We start from the raw sequence: 22,108 nt of genomic DNA, 5'->3' as shown, positions 1-22,108 counted from the left end.
CAAAACATGGATGTGGTCCTAATTATTGCAAATCTAACCCAAAACCCAGTGTTTTGATGGTAACTTCCTTTGCATTTCCTCAGTCACTACCAAAATTGAGCATTTCTTCTATGTTTATTATTCACTTGTATTACTTCTGTGAATTGCCTTTTCGTATCCTTTGTTCTCTCTATTGAGTTTTTTATCAATTTAAGAAGTTCCTTGTACACTGGGGATATTATTTATGGTATAAATATTTCTTCCCCGTTTGAATATCTTTCAATTTAGTTTAAGATGTAATCTGCAATACAGAATCTTCACTTTTTATGTGAGATGATCTGCCGTTCTTTTCCTTTGTCCTCCATGTGGAAAATATCCCTACTCGGAGATCTCACCCCACATTCCTCCCAACAAGGACGGAGGGAGGGGAGAAAGACATCAAACACCGCTGCAGGGACACCCTGTGTCCTCTGACACAGACAGTGGAGGGGGAAGCTTGGAACACTTCCCAAAAGGCATGCAAACAAGCTTAAGGCACAGGTCTCCAAATTACGCTGAGTGACAAAAGCCAGACAGAGAGGCCCCCCTGTATGACTCCATTTGTATAAAACTCCAGAAGCTGCAAACTAATTCCCAGTGACAGAAAGCAGATCAGATCAGTGGGGTGGGATGGGAGGGATGGATTACCAAGTGGTACCAGGAAACTTTGGGGGGTGTTTGGTGGTGTTTTCATGGGTGTGTTCTTATGTCAAGACTATGTTGGCAATATATCATATTAGACACTTTATGTGCCGTGCATTGTATGTCAATTGTACCTCAATAAAACTGCTTTTTAAAAAACATACAGTGTTACCTCAAAGCTTACGCCTGCCAAGGCATACGCTTTAAAATCTCCTATGGTTCCTTCCACCGCAGTCAAGACGTAGCCCTCCTTCTGTGAGGACACGGTGTACTCCAAGTCACTGTGCAGGGGCCCGACACTGAAGAAAGAGAGCAATGCAGAGACAGCTTCGTCTCCAATCTTGCAGGAGGCCACGCCTCACCACAGGAAATCCCGGCTCCCAGCTCTCCCCAAGCAAATGTTTCCTAATCACGGTTTACCTGTAAGCACCTTTGTCATCGGTAAAGACTGTGATGAGGGGTGAACTTGCCCCCTTTTCACTGATGACAATCTCGACTCCTTCCAACTCTGGGTGGATCTGGCCTTCCAGGAATAAGCCTGCTTTCCCGTGGATCTCGATCAGCTTCCCTGGGCAGCTTTCTAAAAGGGAAGAGGTAAACGGAAGAATACAACCGAGCTGCAGAGGACAGGAGCCTTCTGGTGGGGGACTTCCCAATAAGAAGGGCCTAAAACTGAGGTATTTGAAGCTAACCTCCAAATGAGGTTGTTTAATGCTCCAGAAACTTCAATAAGGAAAAGTGGCCCAAGCCTCTCTCCATCCCAGAAAGGCCTCATTTAACTGCCAACAACGTTAACAGGTAAACCTAACGCAGGTTGGGGTTTCACGACTCCTCTCTCTCGGTTCTCACAAGCCCACCAGGGAGAGATGCCTTTCCAGCAGATAAGAGCCATGCTGCTCGACCTCAGAGGACCCAACCCGGAAGGCCACCCCAGACAGGTTGACGGCGGAAAGGCGGGCTCTTCACACTCTACTTCCAAACACAAGCCACATAAATGCCCGGTATTGAATGAACCCATGATGTTACAAAAAAACTATCAGTAGCCAAAAGGCAAATACTCAGTAAGCAATCACTTCTAATCCTATATAATAAAAGGCTAATATGCAAATCGACCAAACAGCAGAATGACCGGTCGCTATGACGTGCACTGACCACCAGGGGGCAGACGCTCAACACAGAAGCTGCCCCTGGTGGTCAGTGCACTCCCACAGGGAGAGCGCTGCTCAGCCAGAAGCTGGGCTCCCGGCTAGCAAGTGCAGCGGTTGGCAGCGCTAAGGACCCCTTGGGAGATGTCTGACTGCCAGCTTAGGCCCATTCCCCACGGGATCCTGGACTGTGAGAGGGCACAGGGCAGGCTAAGGGATCCCCCTCCCCCCAACCCAGTGCAGGAATGTCATGCACTGGGCCTCTAGTTACCAATAAAGAAGGGCCCTAAACAGCACGAACTGTTCAGACACAGGACCACTAATGTTCCACAAATGATGATTTTGCTTTTCACCAACCTCTGCTGTCAACCTGGTAATGTCAAGAAAAACCAAGTCCTGTTCCAAAAAGATCGCCCCTTTCTGACAGCAAAAGTTACTCTTTTCATTCATTCACTCATTCATTCATTCTGACAACAAAAGTTACTCTTACTGATTTCATTCATTCACTCATTCCTTCATCAAATAGTAACATCTATGTGCCTTACAAAGACGTTCTCGCTGTAACAATAACACAGAATAAATGTTTCAATGCAGCAAAGAAAGGACTGCAAAGGTGTGTCACTGGCTCACTGAGGTGACATCTACCTCCACTCACGGTGGCTTCCATGGAAGGGGGATAAAAGAGCAGCTCTTTAGATGAGGGTGTGACAGTGATTTTCTCTCCAGACCTGAAATAATAAAAAGACTTCAATTTGGCTGGTTCTGTCCCTCGATGAGGAAGACTATCAGAACAGAGGACACTGCAGAGAAAAGCCCAAGAGAGCTTACCGGGCCCAGTAAGAGAAGTCGTAGGAGAAGGGGCCTTGCAACTCATCCACCATCTCTTGGACAGGGGGCTTGGTGCTTCCTTCTCCACCTTCTTCATTGCCCTTCTTCTCCCGCTCCTGCCTGCGGCTCTCAATCTCAGCCAACTGCTGCTCCCTCCGCAGCTCCTGCACAGACTTCAGGGGGCCTAAGACTAAGGCGGGTTCACTGTCAATGGAAGACCTGGAGGAAAGGAAGGAGCAGCCCACAGGTAACAAAACCAAACACCTGGTAGAACCACCACATAGCACAGTCTTCTCCTGATTTGAATACACTAATAGTTTTTTTTTAAAAAATAAAGACTGGTCCAGACAGTGTGGCTCAGTGGTTGAGCACTGACCCATGAACCAAGAGGTTATGGGCTCGATCCCCAGTAGGGGGCGTGCAGGAGGCAGCCGATCAATGTTTCTCTCTCATAGATGCTTCTATCTCTCTATCCCTCTCCCTTCCACTCTCTAAAAATCAATAAGAACATATTAAAAATAAATAAAGGCTCAACTTCTGTGCGATGGTAGTAGTATTTGGTAGATCTGGGCGGGAATGAGATACCATTGACTTTATGGCTGGATGAAAACATGGCAGATGTTCTGAGGACATGAGTTCTACCCAGGCTGCCATCCTCTGCCTTTCATTCAACCTGTTAAGAACATCCTCTGCCAGAGAACCAGGCACTGGGACAGTCATAAACAGGACAGGCGATATCCCCTAACCCTGGCGAATCCTCATTCTAGTGGGGAGAGGCAGACAGGAAAAGGAAAAATGATGTCACATGACAAGTACAATGAACAAAATAAAGCAGTGTGGAGGAGAGAGTGCTGGGAGCATGGGGTGCTATTTTTACGGAGTGAGCCAAGGCCTTTCGGATCAGATAACCCTGAAGGAAGAGAAAAAGTGGGCCATGTGGCTCTCTGGGTGAGGAGTGTCTCAAGCAAGGGGAGGACAAGTGCAAAGTCCTTGGAGTCTCAGATGGGGAGCTCAAGGTCAGCAAGGAGACCAAGGCAACCTGGGGAAAGGGCCCCAGGGAAGAGTCCTTGGGTCGGGGGAGGGGGGAGCCCTGCGGGGACGGGGGCTTCAGACCTTCGATTTCATTCTGAGCGGAATGGAAAACCCCTGGAGTTTGAAGTAGAGGAATCATATGATCTCTGGTATTAAAGGATCACTCTGGCTTAACGTGGGCTGGCCCCTACCAGCTTCTCTCTCCTGAATGCCCCCAACGCCGACAAGTTCAAATTCAAAGCGCTTATCCCACTTGTAATCTTACAGCTCTGTGTCCAGTTCTTGGACTACCTGCCTCCCCCACGAGTCTAGGGCAGGGGCTGTGGCCTACGCCCAGTCACACCAAAGACTCCCAAGAAATACTTTCAGAAAGGATGGATGGGTGAAAAGGTGGTGGACAGAAAGATGGAGATATAGCTGGAAAGGCAACTTCAACTAAGGTAAGGACAGAGAAAGGTGCTCATATTTCCATTCTATTTGACAAAGTTGGTCATGTTGCCAAAACTTTCATTTCTCAAGAAAACTGGGGTGTCACCTCACCACACTGCAAAAATTCCTCTCAAAGGTCACATTCACATGAACCTGACCCTCAGGGAGGCACGGCCTTTCGTGTCCTTTCTCGTGACCTTTCCTACATCAGGTACTATCTCTAGTTTCCAAGCCTTTGAGAGAAGGTCTAAGAAAAATAGGCAATATTTTTGAATTTGCTAAAAACACTTGAAATACAATGAATAAACCAGAGACTTTTTTCCCCCCTAGCAAAGACAGGAAGTATAGAGAGTTCAAACAGAAATTTAAGGCACGAAACGAGCTGTCAGAAGGCTCTTCCTCATCCCAAGTTAATTCGTGAATCATAAAAGGAAAGGATCAAGGCTGCTGCTAATTTATGGCTATGTCACGTCAGTATGAGAGAGAAGGCCATTTGTATATACACCTAGAGATAAGAAATCAAAAATAGTTTTCGGAGAGTCTATTAGAGAAGCCCCCAGGCCTCACCCACCAGCCGCCCTTGCTCAGCCCACCACAGAACACTAGTCTTACTTGATAGTCACAGTGACATCCATCACTTTGTCAGTGGTGATAGTTCCAAGGACATGGTGGCGAATGGCTGTCAACGTCAAGATACTGGGTGAAGACCTATAAATCACAGAAGTGGAAATAAAACACAGGCAATATCACCTAGTCATTCTCAAAGGATCACAAACAACACCCTTTATGGGCCACCTTCCTGACCCTGAAATACACTACATGAAATTGCTCTTAGTGTAGGCCAAAATAACTCCTGAAATACATATATCAGGGTTTTAAAGAATAAACGAATTCTCTACTCCAAAACTTTACACTCGAATCCCCAGTGACACCCACAAGCATTTGTAAAAGTAGAGAAATGGTGGGCTCGAGCTTGAGAAAGTCCTATCAGTGAGGGCTGGAGGAAGAGTTAACAATTATCTTTAATCCATTTAGAAACCACAGCCTTCCATCTTTGGTTTACAGAATTCTTGGGAAAGAGACCCTATCTCCATTTTCTCAATAATTTACCCAAGTATTATGCTAAGTGAAATACATCAGACAGAGAAAGACAAATACCATATGAGTTTACCTATATGTGGAACCTAAAAACCAAAATAAACAAAACAGGTACTTTAAACAATAAAGAATTTAAATTAAAAACAAAACAAAACAGGAACAGACTCATAAATACAGAGATCAAACAGGGTAGTGAGAGAGGAAATGGGAGTGGGGAATTGGGTGAAAAAAAGGAGAAAGGGATTAAGAAGTACAAATTGGCAGTTACAACAGATACGAAAAATACAGCATAGAGAATATAGTCAATAATACCGTAATAATTAGCCTGGCTGGCGTGGCTCAATGGTAAAGTATCGACCTATGAACCAGGAGGTCACGGTTCGATTCCCGGTCAGGGCACGTGCCTGGGTTGCGGGGTCGATCCCCAGTGTGGGGCATGCAGGAGGCAGCCGATCAATGATTCCTTCTCATAATTGATGTTTCTATCTCTCTCTCCCTCTCCCTTCCTCTCTGAAATTAATAAAAATATATTAAAAATATATATATAGTAATAATTATACATAGTGCCAGGTGGGTACAAGACTTACTGGGGAGATCACTTCATAAATTATATAAATGTCTAACTACTATGCTATACACCTGAAACTAATATTGAATATCACCTGTAATTGGAAAATAAAAATGCTTTAATTTAAAAAAAAAATAGTAATTTCCCCAAGTATCTTAAAATCCTTATCTAGAAATTTTTTAATGCCTAACCTTAACCCCTTCCAGAAAAACTACAAAAAACTCATTTTGTTCTCAGAAATGACTGAAAAAGAGACACACACTCATTCTCTACAGAAGTCACACAAACACACAAAGCAGAGAAGCCCCAGCTTACGTGTCATAGGTATAGAACGCTTGCTCAAACCGGTGGCAGGAGCGTGGGGTCACCTTGTACACGCCTGCAACCAGGAAAGCAAAAGGCATTTTCAGAGAAGGGCATCTACTATGCTAAGCAATTCCAACATTTGAAATCTAAAGGCACCACCTCAGTTGAGACCCACAATATATGATGGCTCTTACCCTTGACCCAAACCAGTTAATGGCCTACTGACAAGCTCGGGATGTTCCTTTCTATAACTTAACAATGCACAGTAGTTTAATCCACACAGACCAAGCTAACAGATATGTGCACAAGAAGAACAGGAAGGGCATTACTACAACAACTCAGACCGAGAATTTTCTACTTAACAGATTCTGTTAAAAATTCAAAAGATAACCATAGCCTGAACTCCTTCCCCATAAGTATTCCTAAACAGGGCATGGGGCAGGGGAAGGCCCAGAAAATTATGAAACAATCACAGAAAACACTCTCATGCCGGAAGTTTATGAGGGTAACACTCAATTAGGGGCATATGGCATCATTTGCCAGAGAAATACAGTCAATTTCAGAAAGGAGAAAAGTCTAACAATGTATTCCCACCAAATGGTCATTAACCCACATTTTTGCAATATGTCCTACAAAAACTGACATTAGTTCAAACCACCTCTGTGTGCAGTGTAAGTCCCAGTGCAGCTCCTAGTAGAAAGAAATTAGGTTTCTCCATTCATTTTATTTGCTCTTTCATTTGACAAATATTAATGCACCAGCACCTACAATAAGCCAGATGTTGTGCTAGGTACTGGTACACAGCAAGAAACAGATAAGGCCCGTGCCATCAGTGGCTTACCGTCTACAGAGGGAGGCATCTGACATCTATAGCAGACCAGTTATGAGCTAAGTGCAGTAAAGGAAAGAACTGAATGCTGTGAGCAGCAGCATGACAGGGAGATATAAATGACACTGAGAGCCCTCCCACCCCTGGAAAGTAATGACTGAACCAAGAAGTGACAGTAGGAAGGCACAGCTGGGTGAAGAGTGGAGTGTGAGGCACAGGGAGAGCACTTAAGCAAGAACATCTAAATCAAGGACTCGCTAGGTGCTTCCCCAACAGCTGTCCTTCCTTCCTTGACACCAGACCTGGGTTATATGTTTACGGTGGCAATGTGTCCAGCCTCGGCAACATAGGCAACTGTCCCAGCCTCCCTTGCAGCTGTAAGTGACCATGTGACACGGTTCTGGCTAATAAGACATAAAGGAAGTTTACTGGAGTAGGAGGCGTCATGGAAAATGTTTGCCTGTTCCTCTCCTGGTCTTTCTGCCTTAACCATAACAAGATGGCAGCCATCTTGAAAACACAAGGGAAAAGGCTAAAAGAATCATAAAGACACCAACCCTAACCTCTACCAGCCACGGAACCTATGCTTGTAGCCACATGCTGCCAGACTTTGTTATCAAGCCAAATTCAGCCCCACATCTTGAGGGCACTATTGTACAGATTCTGTTACTTGCAGCCAAAGGCATCCTAACTGAAACACATAAGGACAGTGTGCCTGGAGCAGAGAGAAGGGCAGGCAGGCTGGATTATACAGGAGCTCAAGGTCTGGTTAAGGATTTTGTATTTTACCTTGAGAATCAACAGAAGTCACTGAATTATTCTTTAGGAAAATGCAAAATAAAACCACAATGAGATACTACTTTACACCTAGCAGGATGGTATAGTCAAAAAGACAGACAGTAAGTAAAATAGGTGAAGATGTGGAAAAACAGGAACCCTTGTGCATTGCTGGCGGGAATATCAAATGGTACATATAGCTTCTTTGGAAAACAATTTGGTAATTTCTTAAAAAATTAAACATAAATTTACCATATGATCCAGCAATTCCATTCCTAAGCATTTATCATCCCAAAATGAAAACAGATGTTCACACAAAGGTACACAAATATTCATAGCAACATTGTTCAAAATAGCCCAAAACTGGAAATATCCACTAAATTAAGTATCTACCAAGTAGTGAATGGATACACAAAATGTGAAATTGTGTCCCTCACAATGGAATACTATTTAACAATAAAAAGGAATATACTACAAATACCTGCTACAATATGGAATCCAAAACATTATGATGAACTTCAAAAACATTATGCTAAGTGAAAGGAGCCAGACAAAATACCAATATTGTATGATCTCAATTACATGAACTGTCCAAAAAAAGGCAAATCCATAAAGACAAAAAATTGATTACTGCCTGGAGAGGAAATTCACTATAAACATGTATGAAGAATATTACTAGGTGAAGAAAATGTTCTACAGTGGGTTATACTGATGGTTGTACAACTTGGTAAATTTGCTAAAAATCGTTGTATTGTATGTTTTAAATGGGTGAATTTTATGGTCTGCACATTGCATCTCAAAGTTGTTAAAAGAGCGAGAAGCCACCAAAGAATTTTAAGCAAGGTGGGAGATGATCCAATTTTTATTGGCCAATAGTGTAATGTTTTTATAATTGAAAGGGTCTAATCACTTTGCTATACACCTGAAACTAATCTAATATTACATGTCGTCCGGCTGGTATGGCTCTATGGTTGAGTGTCAAATTATGAATCATGAGGTCACGGTTCAATTCTCAGTCAAGGCACATGCAAGATTGTGGGCTCAATCCCCAGTGTGGGGTGTGCAGGAGGCAGCTGATCAATGATTCTCTCTCATCACTGATGCTTCCACCTCTCTCTCCCTCTCTGAACTCAATAAAAATATATTCAAAATAATAATAACAATAATATTACATGTCTATTGTAATTGAAAAGTAAATTTAAAAAAGAAAAAAGTGAAAGGGCCCAGCAGTCTACCCAACTGAAACCCAAGAGACTTGCCAGGCCCCAGCTCTAATTCTTTGGGTAAAAACACTACTCCTTCCAGAGGGAAGAGATAGAAAAACAAGAGTACAATGACCGCAGCCAAAATTGATAGCTTGATGCAAATAGAACTGAGGTGGGAAGAAATGCCTTTAAAACCATCCTCTGGTGCCTCTCTGTTTCCCTAACACGTAGCACATCAATCCTCCCAGACTCACCAGGCTTGGACAGGCAGAAGCGGTTGACTCCTTTGGAGAGGTTATAAATCCCCACATTCTCAGGTCCATTTCCATCCTGATAAAACTCCTGAGGGACCAAAGCCAATACAATGACTTACCGGGGGAGATGGAGACACAAGATGATTAATAATATTTCTGTTTCAGAACCAGTCATCTGTTTTGCCCATTAATCATTTGAGCAGTTGGGTGCCACAGGAAAATTAAAAACCTTCAAAAACTTCCAACAAAAACGTGCTCTTTTTCATTTGGTCGACTAACATTTATTGAGCACCTGCTTTGTGATAGACCCAGAGCTGGGCTTTGGTTGTTGACAAGGCTCCTGTTCTCAAGTGGCTTACATTCTAACATAGATAGGCAGAAAATCAATATGGTCAACAAAGAAATTAGAGGACTTCAGTTAGTAAGTAATACAGCTATAAGGAAAATAAACAGGGATCTGAATATAGAGCAATCCCCGTAGGTGTCTTTAGCTTGTTGGTTTCAGGGCAGGCCTCTCCTGAGTAGGAAACATTGGAGCTGTAGCCTGAATGATGAGAATAACCAAGTGCAAATGTTTCTGGAGAAGACATAGCATTCCAAGAGAGAAGAGCATGTGCAAAGGCCCAGAGAAGGGAGCGAGCTTACTGTGGATCTGGAGAAGGCCCGTGTGCTGGGGCTGAGTGTGCAAGGTAGAAAGTGGTAGGAGGTAAGATGAGAGTTGGGGGTGGGCCTTGTTGGCCATCATTAAGGAATGTGGATCTTATTCTAAGGGAAACAGAAATGTAAGGGAGAATTTAAGGGAAGGAATGGCTTCCAAATGTCTTATCACTTATTCTTAACTGGTTTCCTAAATGTCAATCACTTATTCACCATTTTCAATTCTTCAGCATCTAACATAGCAGTCACTGAATTGCCAATTGCCTCAGTTTCTCTATTGGCATCTGACAATGACATTTACCAATGCTTTGAGTAAAAAAATTATATAAAATTCATAAATGGACATCTATAGGTCTGCACAGTGTTTCCTTTCCAGAAATCCATATGGTATACTACCTATCAGGCCAGGGAGACCACGTCAACAAGAGAATAAGATTCTGTCTAACAGTACTGTCCTCTGTCCTCATATACCAGAGAAACTCAGTCAGCTGCACCTGTTAATAAATAATAGCAGTGTATGCCAACGAAATTTTAAATGCATTAAAGCTTTACTTAAACCTCCCTATAACCCTGAGAAGTGGGTATTATGATCTCAGTTTTAGAGGAGAAAAATGAGGCTCAGAAACATTAAATGAAGTTGCCCAAGGCTACTGTGCTTTGCACTACATCAATGACTCCCCCAAATCGTCAGTTAGAATTTAATGTGAGGCCAGGAAATGTCCCAAATAAAGGCATCTTCTACTGAGGTACTTTAAATGCTTCCTGATGAAGCTTTCCATATTAGGTGGCTGAGTGGAGGGGCAGAAAAGGAAATCTGACTAGACTACGGTTATAATCTTCTTGGCACACTAGTCCTTCTTGCTCTCCAAAAGCACGTGCTCTTCCAAATAAGAGGATCCTCAGAAGCCACGCATACCAGAGTGATGGCATGAGAAAGGGAACATCGCAGCATATAGCCCGTCTGCCTAAACTCAATCGCTGACACGTCGTCTTCCAGAACCTCCACCTCCAGACTCTTGTTCTTCCAGCACCAATCTTCATGCATGATGCTTACTGGAAAAGCACACAACACAAACAGACACATGGGCATAGAGCACACCACTCCTGGAATACCACTGGAAAAAATTATAATTAATTCACTAGTTATTAAAAAATGTGTGTGTACATACACACACTTTCAATATGTACACCTATGTATATACATACACATAAAACAAATATAATACACACACACACACAAATAGCAATGCTTAGAAGTAATTACTAAAGAAAAATTGAAACCAATGACCATTAAAATCACCAAGACAGAAATTCAATTATGTCTAAACATAAGGCTACTAGTAAGATATTCAGAGATCACCAAACTTTTCCTGTCATGAGCCACAGGGCAAATATTGTCAACTTTGTAGGCTACATGGTCCCAACTATTCAACTCGGTTTAAGCATACAAACAGCCATAGACAATATATAAATAAATGGGCATAGCTGTGTTCACATAAAACTTAATTTATAAAAACAGGCAAGTGGCCTTTAGGCCATAGTTTGCCAACACCTGATATAATGGAAAATGCAATTCCCCAGAAAAAGCATTAGATTTTATAAGCTATTCTCTGCCAGCAGCTCCAAGCTGAGCTTTGAAAAAGCAGAAATACAATATGGCAATGGATAGCTTCTTGAGAAAGGCAGGGAAAAGAGAACCAGTGTTTGCCAGTGCCCACTGCTTACCAGGCACTGTGCAAGAGCTTTACACCTGTATTTCATTTAGTCTTACATCCTGCAGAAAGTCTATCACTTGTCTTACAGATGAGAAAACTGAGTCTCAGGGAGGCCAAGGTCACACAGCTGCTAATGGCAGGCAGCACACTGTGTTATCATTTCAACTCGCTTTTTCAGCATTTAGAAATAAAATGGCATGAATGAGGGCACCCTCCCAAAAGAGAACTGTGTGGGCTATCCTGATATGGTGGCAGCTGGTTCCTAGGGCCTCAGCTAAATAAAGCACATTCAAGGTCACAGGCCAGAGAGGAGCTAAACAAGTAATAGTATACATTTGGGATGCAATTTGGGAGCTGGGTTTTAGAACGCTTAGAAAGAAGGCCATGAGGGCGTGTGAGGGTCATGAGAGGCTGTCTTAGTGTCTTACTTTTGTATTTTCCAGGGAGCACATTGTCAAACGTGAAAGTCATCGAGTTGACCTTGCCGGAGAGCTGGAGGCTCCGCTTCTCGCCCTGGCGGCTCAGGGACTGCAGGGTCACCAGCAGGTCGCCGCAGGTGTCTGCAGAGAAAAGACAGGAGGGCCTCATTTGACTGCGCTCATGAACCAGAGCACACGTTCGACCTCTGTGTGCTGCTTGCTACCTTTTATCTCCTGAAGGCCAGTGCCAGGGTTCCTTTAAAGCTAACATGTAGCTGCGTGATTCTAAAAAGCCCCCCCCCCCCCCCATGTTGGACATCAGTACCAAGCAAGGAAGCCACTAATGGGGAAAGCGACTCCACCATTTACTGAAATGGGGAAAGTAATATTTATGGAGCACCAAGAGGAGCCAGAGAAAAAGAGAAAGGTGATGAAACCTTACTTAATACCCACTTTATACTAGGCATAGAACTGGGCCTCTTATCATCATCATATATTAATATTACTAATAATAGCAAAGATTTAAATAGCTCTTGCTGTGTCCCAAGTACTTCTAAAGGCTAAATATACATACACTAACTCATTTGACTCTCACAACAAGCCTATGAGGCAGGTACTATTATCACCTCCATATTATAGATAAAGGACTCAAAGCACAGAGAGGTTAAGTAATTTGCCCCAGGTCACACAGCAAAGGTTCAAGCCGATGTGGTCTGGTTTCAGAGTCTAAGTAGTCACTGTGCTACACTGCATCTTGATGACCACATTTAAACTTCAATAAAACCCTCTGAAAGCAGCAGTATTGCCACTTAACAGAAGGAAAACAGAGGCTGGGAAAGTAAATGCTGAGTCTCCTTTCTGGAGAGTGACAGAGCTGGGACTGAAACCTGGGCCTAATTCCACCTTCCTTTCAGAGTCAGAGGGAGAAAAAGAGACGCACATGTTCTTTCGGGAGCCAAAGCAAAACTACTCCTAGAGAAATGTTTCTTTGACACACTGTGGCAATTTTTCAAAAAGAACTAGATGCAATATGACCCTCCAAACCACTGCCCAGGAGCAGCTTCTGCCTTCGTCTTTAACGCTGCCCCGTGAGGGAAAGCTCACCGCCACCCCCACAGGCCTGCTTCTGTCAAACCATCTGTTCCTGCTTTCCATGGACATCTTACCCAAACAAGAGACTTTCCCAGAAACTGATGCCAAAAACTGCACAAAGGCCACGTCCATCATAGGCCTGTCCTTCACAGTGAGAGGAAACGTCTGGGGTTTCAATGTCAGCCCCGCTCGGGTCTCTGCCTCAGGAACCACCACCTGTGGGAACACAGGCAACATCAGCTATATCAGGGTTGCTGCTCCTCTGGCCCTCAGAACATTCATCTGGGCCCAAGGTCAAAGGTTCATTTCTAGGCCGAGTTTTACAGTCACAACAAATATGCAAGTAGCTAGTGTGAAGACAACACATTTTTCTTTTTTCTTTTTTTTAAATATATTTTATTGATTTTTTACAGAGAGGAAGAGAGAGGGATAGAGAGTCAGAAACATCGATGGGAGAGAAACATCCTCCTGCACACCCCCCACTGGGGATGTGCCCGCAACCAAGGCACATGCCCCCGACTGGAATCGAACCCGGGACCCTTCAGTCCGCAGGCCGACGCTCTATCCACTGAGCCAAACCAGTTAGGGCGACAACACATTTCTAATCAGACAGAAAACCCATCCCCAGCAGTGCCTTGGTGTACACAAAAGCCCATCGGGCATAACTCTCCAGAGACACCCGAGCTGTGGTCCATCACCTGAACACGGGGTGGAAAACACATTTAATCCCTGAACCTTTTCCTGGCTTGAGGTCACACGTGACATAAGCTATGAACTTGCCAATGCTGCTTGGATGCCCAATAGTGAAATTACGCCATTTTCCTCTTCCTTTTCTTCTATGGGCCTTTCTCAGGCTAACGAGAGGGACTGGGAAAGAAGGCAATGGTCACGTTTTTCATCCCTAGTAAAGATTACATTTCGGAACCGCCCTTCCTTGGATAGGTCCCTACTCTGAAAGGGCTTCCAAAGGCTTGTCCATGTGGCCAGCTTTGTAAAAAGCTGCTGTCTAGTAAAGGAGCTGTCAGCCCACACACCACACTGTGCGATGGAAGCAGGGAGACACTGTTCTCCCACCCATCTCCTCAGAGGGAGGGGTCCCCTTGTCCTAGAGTCCCAGCCCTCTCCCTTCCCTCACTTGCTCTTTCTCAGGGAGGAGGAGCAGCAGCTGACTTGATGGGTGAGGGTGTGAGATCCACTGAGACACGGCCTTTCCCCCGTGGGCAGGGCCTCTGCACTGAAAGGCAGTGGGCTGACCTCTGGTTCTGTTGTGTCTCCTGCCTCCTGGTCCCATCTGTGCAGTGAGACCAAGGGCCGAAGTCTCCCAGCCTCTCTGCCTGCCCAGATGGAGAAACCAGTGGTGCCTGCCCAGCATCTCCCACTCAGGGCAAGGCAGGGAAAGGCCTCGGGTTCCAGAAGCCATGCACTGTGGAAGTCACTGAGCTGCCATTAATAAAGAGTTCATTTTAATTTCCTTTGGGACTCATGGATATTCTGCAGCAGCCAAAAGCCTGAGAAGGTGGAGGTCTGATTGGCAGCCGGATACAAAGCCCTAATAAACATCACACTGGAAAAGAGAAAGGCCTGTCCCATCATTTTTAAACTGATTGCCTGTCTGCTCCACTAACAGTGACATGCAGGAATGTAAAGATGTCAACATAAGAAGTTGGGAATGGAAATGCTCCTTCCCTAACGCATTCTGGCTAATAATAACCCTTTTAAAAATCAATGCTCTTGCCCTGGCCAGCTTGGCTCAGTGGATGGAGCGTCAGCCTGTGGACTGAAGGGTTTGATTCCGGTCAAGGGCACATGCCTGGGTTGGGGGCTCCGTCCCCAGTGGGGGTCATGCGGAAGGCAGCCAATCCATGATTCTCTCTCATCATTGATGTTTCTATTTCTCTCTCCCTTTCCCTTCCTCTCTGAAATCAATAAAAATATATATATTTTTTAAATCAATGCTCTTTTTCAAATATCTTAACTAGAATAAAATTCATCATACCTGTACTTTGTAGGTCCCTGGTTTTGCTTTAAAACAGAATGATCCATGAGCATCCGTCTCCACAGTGACCAAAGACTTGTCCTTGTCTTGAGAAGATAGGACAACTTTGTATTTACTCATCTGCTTGACAGTGTCAGGGAAGCGAATGATTGATATCTGGCCGCAGACACTGAACCTGCAACAAGGGGACCATTCATTCCAGCATGAGAACTCAATTATAACAGGAAAGGTGCTTATCAACCAAAATTACATGTCTGTCTTCCAGCCCTTGTCCCTGAGACTAGTTTCATCTTAAAAGACAGGAATGTAGCCCAAATGGTTCCAGTTTTAAAGGCAACCTTTGGAAAGATTGGACCACTTTCTAATAAGGGAAACGGCAGAGTGCCATGCAGGGCTGTGTGTGTGTTCTAGGTGACATCTGACAATCCCCCACAGTGGAAGTGATTTTTAGAAACTCTGTAGGTGATAAAAAAATGTTTCAGGTAATTGAATCTTTGGCAATGGAGCAGCCTCGACTGAGAATATGGGCTAGTCCTTAAAAGCAAGAGCTGTAAGCTGTCTAAGAAAGTGTGGCATTACCAAGGCCATAAAACAAGGCAGTTATCAAAGACAACTTCCTCGCCTGTGATTACATATAATGTGTGGGTAAGAGGAGCGATCTGGGAGATCTGAACATAAAAGGTAATTAAGTTAGAAAAATGCAAAGCTAAAGCTGAACTCCTTAGGAGCAAGGAGCCAAGAAAAGCAACTTGTAAGTGACAAGCCCTACGAAGGTAATGATTCCGACTGGGCTGGTGAGAGGTGTAAAGGGCTCCAAAGTGTGTCTGGAGAGGCCCCTGGGGAAGACCAACAAAGACCATCCTCAGTGATGTTCTTCATTTTCCCGTCAGCTGATGTGTCCACATACAGTAAGGTACCACAGCTGAAGGCCACAACGACTTCCTCAATGGACTAAAGGTTACATTTTCTAATCTTAAAGAATCATTTTAGAAAAAAATCAGTTGTCGATTCTGACAGAAAGATAACAAAGTGCTGGATTCAACGTTGGGTAATCATGGGTGAACTAGATAATGGAACACCCACTCTGCAGCAAATAAAAAAAAAAAAACAGAAGGTACAACAAAATGGTGGAATATTGTGTGCGTGACATCTGGGAATAATAAAGAGCAGTCATTTCTCAGTGATTGACCCAGCCGAATGAGCTCACGACCTGGTGTGGGGGCCAGAAACTATAGCCCAGTGGCCAGGTCCAGCCCAGTGGCCAGGTCCAGCCCGCCGGCCACCTCGTTTTGTATGGACCTAAGCTGAGGATGGTTTTCATATTTTCATTTTCACACTTTTAAAGGGTTAAAGGAAAAATAAAGTCAAAAGAATATTTCATGATACATAAAAATGATATCAAATTCAAACTTCAATGTCCTAAATAAAGTTTTATTGGAACACAGCCACACCTATTCATTTAGGAATTATTTATGGCACATTTATCATAGAGACCATTAAGACCCAAGAAGCATCAAATATTTATTCTCTGACCCTTTACAGAAAAAGTGTGCTACCCCCTGATGTAGATGAAAAGGTATGCACTTTGGTTCTCATATTCCTCTACTGCACACTTTCGGAATAAAAAGACAAGAGAATATTGATAAATTATTCTTAAGGACCTTTCATGGTCTCCTAATTCATGTCCATGTCAGGGCGAATGTCACCTTATTTGTTTCAAGCTGAATCTCTTCTAAGTTTTAAATATTCTAAGCATAAGATCTGTTTTAGCTCATATTCCCAATTAAAGAGAAGTGTCCATATTATATTTCAACTGTAATAAAAAAATTAAATTTAAAAAAAAAAGAGAGAAGTGTCCAGTTACCCTAAACCTCAAATGTATATTGGTTTAGTTTAGAAAAATAAACTTAAAAAAAACCTGGTATTTGTTATATTGAAGGCCTTAAAAATTGATTTGTGTCAATAAATTCTTTCATTGGGGCTTAATAATTTATGAATAAAAACTGTTAATTTTGGTGTATTGTAGAATAACTATATCCTCATAGTCATCTGGACAGAAGTCAAAGAGTTGGTTTTTCAAATAAATTGAGATTTTTTTTTTTTTAAGTAACAAACAACAATAAATTAAAAGGCAATTGCGCCATGTTGGCCCAAAAGGAAAATGATAAATTTTCCCAAAGGTGCTCAACAAATGTTTCCTTTCTTTGACCCCTATATTCCATTTTAAAGAAAATAAATATAAATGTATTTCCCCCTCTCCAGGAACTGCACTTCCTCCATCCACCCAATTGTTCAAATAAGCAATCTGGGACTCCAACAGCACAAGACCCATTGATTCTCTCTCCATACTACCTGTCAAATCCCTACTTCTCACTCCCTCCCCTGCCAGCACCCTGGTCCCAGCACCCCCGTATCTCCTGCAGACAACTGTCACCACCTCCTTTCTAGTCCCTCCATTATGTACTCTGGCTTCCCTCTGATCCATGCTCCACAGAGCAGCCAAAAAATAAAAAACCTTTCTAAAATCACCTGATCCATATCACTTGCTTGCTGAAAACTTCAACAGCTTTCCATTGCATTTGGGGATAAGCCCATCTCCACAAGACGGCTACGAGTCACCTAGCTCTCCCACCTCACCACTGCCTCCAGCCACACGCTGGCTATCTTCCAGGAGCTCCCTTCTCCCCGCTCCAGGCCTGCGCCCACGCTGATCCCTCTGCCTGGGAAGTTCTTCACTTAGCTAACTTGTAGTCCTCCAGAGGGTCCCATCGACCCGGAGAGGCCTCCCATAACTTCCCATTTAAATCAAGTCCTCTCAGAGCACCCAGTCTCTGCCCAGCACAACACCTACTATCATTTACAATCACAAATTTACTCATCTTGAGTCTGTCTCCCCAGTAAGATGAAAGCCCTGGCTTTGGGATGTTAGGTTTCTTTTTACTGTTATATACCTGGCATTTCTAACAGTGCCTCACCCAGAGTAGCTGTTAAAAAATGTTTATGAAGGGAAAGAAGGAGGACGTAAGTCCAAGAATTGTGTCCTGAGGCTCCATGACAGACATGGTACCAGGTTCCACAGTTGATGTACTTCCTGATTTCCCATTTGACACTGAATCCCAACCTTGACCAGGCAAATGGACTGTGTTTTCACGGCTCAGCTTCCTGGATCTCCCTGCCCATCAGGCACTACTTCATACCTAAAACCCACCCTTCAAACACTGGCATTTCATTCCTGGTCTACTGATTGCCTAGTTCGATTTACCTTCCATTCAAGCATCTATTGGAGAGCTCCACCTAGTGGCCCTACAGACTCCCAAACTGAACCCCCATCATCTAACTGGCTCTTCTCCCTGCCCACAGCCGGTGGCACCAGGCATCCTGCCCCTCAAAATGGAAACCCCCATCTGTCCTTCCCTTCCTTATAAGGCAAGCCCTCACCAACTCTCTTGTCTCCAAGTCTTGTCCCCTTCAAAGTCATCCTCCACCATGCCACCGGAGTGCCTCACTAAACACAAGTCTACCCGTGTTCCCTCCATGCTCACACTGTTCACTGGCCCCTGGACCCCTAAGGGAGAAAGCCCCCAACTTCCAATGGGGTGTGAAGAGGTCTGCTCCTCCTCTGCCTGCCCAGCACTTCATGCGCCAGCAACACCAAGCTTTACGCCACCATCACACCTGCTGCTCAGAAACTATGCGCCGTTGTTCATGCTGCCTCTCTCCAAGCAGACTCTGTCCCTCTCTGTCTAAGTTATTGTTTATTGAGCACCTATTACTCTCAAGAAAGACGGCAGCATCCCCACTCTACAGGTAACACAAGTGCAAGGAAGATCTGAGATGTGACTCCAAGGCCTGGGTTCACTGCACCACACGTTATCACTACCTGATAAAACTACACAAATTCAACACAGGATGTCCCCTCAAATGCAATAAATACAACAAAGCAGGAAGAACTAGACAACAGCTCAGAGCATCTTACAACAAACCTCTCAACCAACTATAGCATATTCCAAAGTCCTCAAGAATTAGGCCAAGGAAGTCCCCGCAGATGTGAAGTCAGACACGAAAGATTCTTTTCTTTAAGAATCCAACCTATAAGTACCTTCAGTTGATAAGACTTAGCACTAATCTTTCAGCCTGAATTTCTCGATAGGAGTCTGAGACTGCATGTGGATCCTTGGCAGAAACAGTCGGATCAAAGGTGACTGTTCTCTGCTGGCTGCTGACATAAGCACTGGCGCTCCCAGACCCAAACATGATAACCTTACCCTGTGGCAATGATGTCAGCCAGCTGAGGAGTGTTAGGTGCAATTTTGATTGTGACAGTTTCAAAGTAGAGGTGCTCTTTCTGCGCATGGATGGTGTATGTGCCAGTGGTTATGTTCTCCAGACGGAATGAGCCATCAGCTTTTGTTCTGACTGTGAAACAAAACACGCCAAGAAAAGATGAGGCAACAAAGAACTGCCTCGCCCTCCACATTCACAAGAATACGTGAGACAAAAAGCTGACATATTTTCACAGAGTCATTAAGATTTTGTTTCCTTTCCATTTGTCTGTGATCAAACACTAGCCCCAGGGGCCAACACGTCTGCCCACCTTTGATTTGGTTATTCAGAGTGACCACTGCCTCCGGAACACCTTCTCCTTTGGGCCCATTCAGGACCCTCCCAGTGACAGAGAATCCCATGACGTGGAACACGGGCTGGAAGATGAAGAACAGGAAGAAGGTTCTCGTGCATGAGCTGCAAACATCTCCCTTATGCCACTCATGCCACCACTCACACCATCACTCAGCATGTCTGCCCACACTGGCTTCTCCCAGTCCTGTATGCCAGCCACGATCCTTCTCAGTTCACCTACACAAGTGGCTCCCCCACCGGCGGCACATTCCCGGAGTCTGTCTCCTTTCTTGTATTCCCAACATTTGACATATTGATGTCAAATAACTGAATAAAACAGATCTATAGATTTACTTCCCCAGCTAAAGATCACCGAGTCAGACTGGTGAGAGCCTCCCTACCCTTTCTCCTTTCCTTCCCCCTCCCTCCAGGCATCCCATTTTGGTGTTCTCTAACCCCTCAAGCTTAAACCCAGCATCACTTCAACATCAGTCTGTCCTGTGGATTTCACCTCAGCAAGGTCTCCCAAGCCCTTCTCCTGCCTCTTCCTATCACACCCTGAATTTAAGTCCTTAACGACTCCACCCCAGCTGCTGCACTGCCCACAGCGTTTTGTAGTTGGTTTATCTGTCTGCCCATCCCACTCATGAGGGCCACGGCTTTGTTCTCTCTGCAGCCTCTATGTTCCAGCCACCCCGATTCTTGGTTCCTCAAGCTGACCACATGGGTGCACCACATGCATCCCTCACAGGGGCTTCCACACCAGCTGCTCCCTCAGCCTGGATCTTCTCCCACACCTGGAGAAGATCTGGCAGGAGGCCACTCCTTTTCATCAATCAGGTTTCAGTTCAAACTGTCACCACCTCCGAGAAGCTTTCCCTGACTATCCTATCTCAGTAGTCCCTGCCTCCCACCCCAGCCAGTCACTGTCCATCATACTAATCTATTAGCTTCATTAAAAAATGACCAATATCTGAAATGTCCTTGTTTGATTTATTATTGTTGTTTACCTCCCATTAGAATGTAAGGTCCATAGAGATGAAGACCTTTTCCATCTTAGTCATTGGTACATAGTAGGCACTCAATAACTCCTGAACGAATAAATGAATGAATGAATACATGCCACAGCATTTGAGAGAGCTTGAAAAAAATAAAATGGCTTCCTTTTTATTCAGGTAGCCTTTCTTGATCCTTCAAAAAGATGTGGTTTATTCATTTATTAATCCATATATCCACTCAACAAACACTTTATTAGGTACCTACAATGTGCCAGGCACTAAGTCACATGTTAGGAATACAGTGAAGAGTAGGGCTGACCTCAGGCAGTTTACAGGCCCTCTCATACCTGAAATTCCCTTCACCTCTCTGTTTAAAAACATCTTTCCCCACTCAATTGCTCCTGCTCTTCTCCACAGGCCCCTGAAGCACGCAAGAACGTCATCTTCTCACCCTTCTAACCCCCTCCAGGGCACAGCACAACAGGCAAGTGCTTTCCTGAAACTCACAAGGCAGAGTCAGGACCCCACGGAGCATGCCACCTGAACGCCAGCGCCTACCAGTGCAAGCTCCCTTAGCGCAGCACTTTCTAATGTAACATTACAAGAAAATAATTGAAATCTAATATTTTCAATAACTGTAACACTGGGTGGTCCATTTAGGAAAGACTGTTATTTTCTTTTGGGATTTGCTCTATCTAGCTAATTTGCTATAGTAACCATTTTCAAATTCTGTAATTAAAGATGTGTGATGAAAAACACATTTACCCTCTATTTTAGGGCCTAGGGAGTTTATCAGGCTGCCTATCCATTCCTATCACCACGGCCCAAGCTCTGTCAGCTCTCACCGGTTGACTGCCACAGCCTCAACTGGTCCCTTGCTTCCACCCTGCCCCCCTGGGAACTCGTCTCAACATTGTAGCCAAAGGAACCACACCTCTCCTCTGTTCAGAACCTCACCCAGAGTGGGGCTAATTGTCATCCAAAGTGGCCCACCAGGCCCGGTACAATCTGCCCCGTCATCTCTCTGTCCCTTGTCCTCTTCCTCCCTTCCTCACTCCTTCCATTCCAGCCACCCTGGCCTCCTGGGTCCCCCCAAACTCTCTAAGCCTCAGAACCTTAGCATCTGCCATTCCCTCTGTCTTAAAACACTTCCCACAGAAGTAAGTATGGTTCACTGTCTCTTCCCCTGCATGGTGTGGCTCAAATGTCACCTTCACAGCGAGACTTCCCGAGAACACCCTGTAAGACAGCCACCCGTCTCAATCTTGAAAATGTGTAATCTTCTTTCTTGCTTTACTGCTCTAGAGAACACTAATCACCTTCTAATATACTTGTTAGTAAGTATATTCTAATTTACTTGTTAGTAAGTATATTCCTTTTCTGACGTTAGAACATGAACTCCACAGAACAGGAATTGTGCTTTGTCCCTGCTGTAAGTCCACCCCTGGAAGAGTACCTGAACAATGTCACTGGCACTCAACAA

General features: G+C 44.3%; 1 protein-coding gene across 1 annotated transcript in view; it reads right to left on the bottom strand.

The window, feature by feature from the left end:
- The window catches only part of LOC307109580 (BOS complex subunit NOMO1), a 49,757-nt gene that overhangs the window by 12,340 nt on the left and 15,309 nt on the right, over window positions 1-22,108 (bottom strand). The window contains exons 10-22 of the mRNA XM_079788393.1: window positions 19,605-19,710; window positions 19,276-19,426; window positions 15,011-15,185; window positions 13,089-13,230; window positions 11,932-12,063; window positions 10,705-10,841; window positions 9,132-9,219; window positions 6,076-6,139; window positions 4,707-4,802; window positions 2,634-2,852; window positions 2,451-2,533; window positions 1,081-1,240; window positions 833-959 (exon numbers count right to left, since the gene is read on the bottom strand). Of these exons, the coding sequence (XP_079644519.1) occupies window positions 833-959; window positions 1,081-1,240; window positions 2,451-2,533; window positions 2,634-2,852; window positions 4,707-4,802; window positions 6,076-6,139; window positions 9,132-9,219; window positions 10,705-10,841; window positions 11,932-12,063; window positions 13,089-13,230; window positions 15,011-15,185; window positions 19,276-19,426; window positions 19,605-19,710 (1,680 nt within the window). The remainder of the gene's footprint in view (window positions 1-832; window positions 960-1,080; window positions 1,241-2,450; window positions 2,534-2,633; window positions 2,853-4,706; window positions 4,803-6,075; window positions 6,140-9,131; window positions 9,220-10,704; window positions 10,842-11,931; window positions 12,064-13,088; window positions 13,231-15,010; window positions 15,186-19,275; window positions 19,427-19,604; window positions 19,711-22,108) is intronic.

Source organism: Cnephaeus nilssonii (assembly GCF_951640355.1).
Source record: "Cnephaeus nilssonii genome assembly, chromosome: 2".
Taxonomy (NCBI): Eukaryota; Metazoa; Chordata; class Mammalia; order Chiroptera; family Vespertilionidae; genus Cnephaeus; species Cnephaeus nilssonii.
This window is presented reverse-complemented; position numbering and strand designations above follow the sequence as displayed.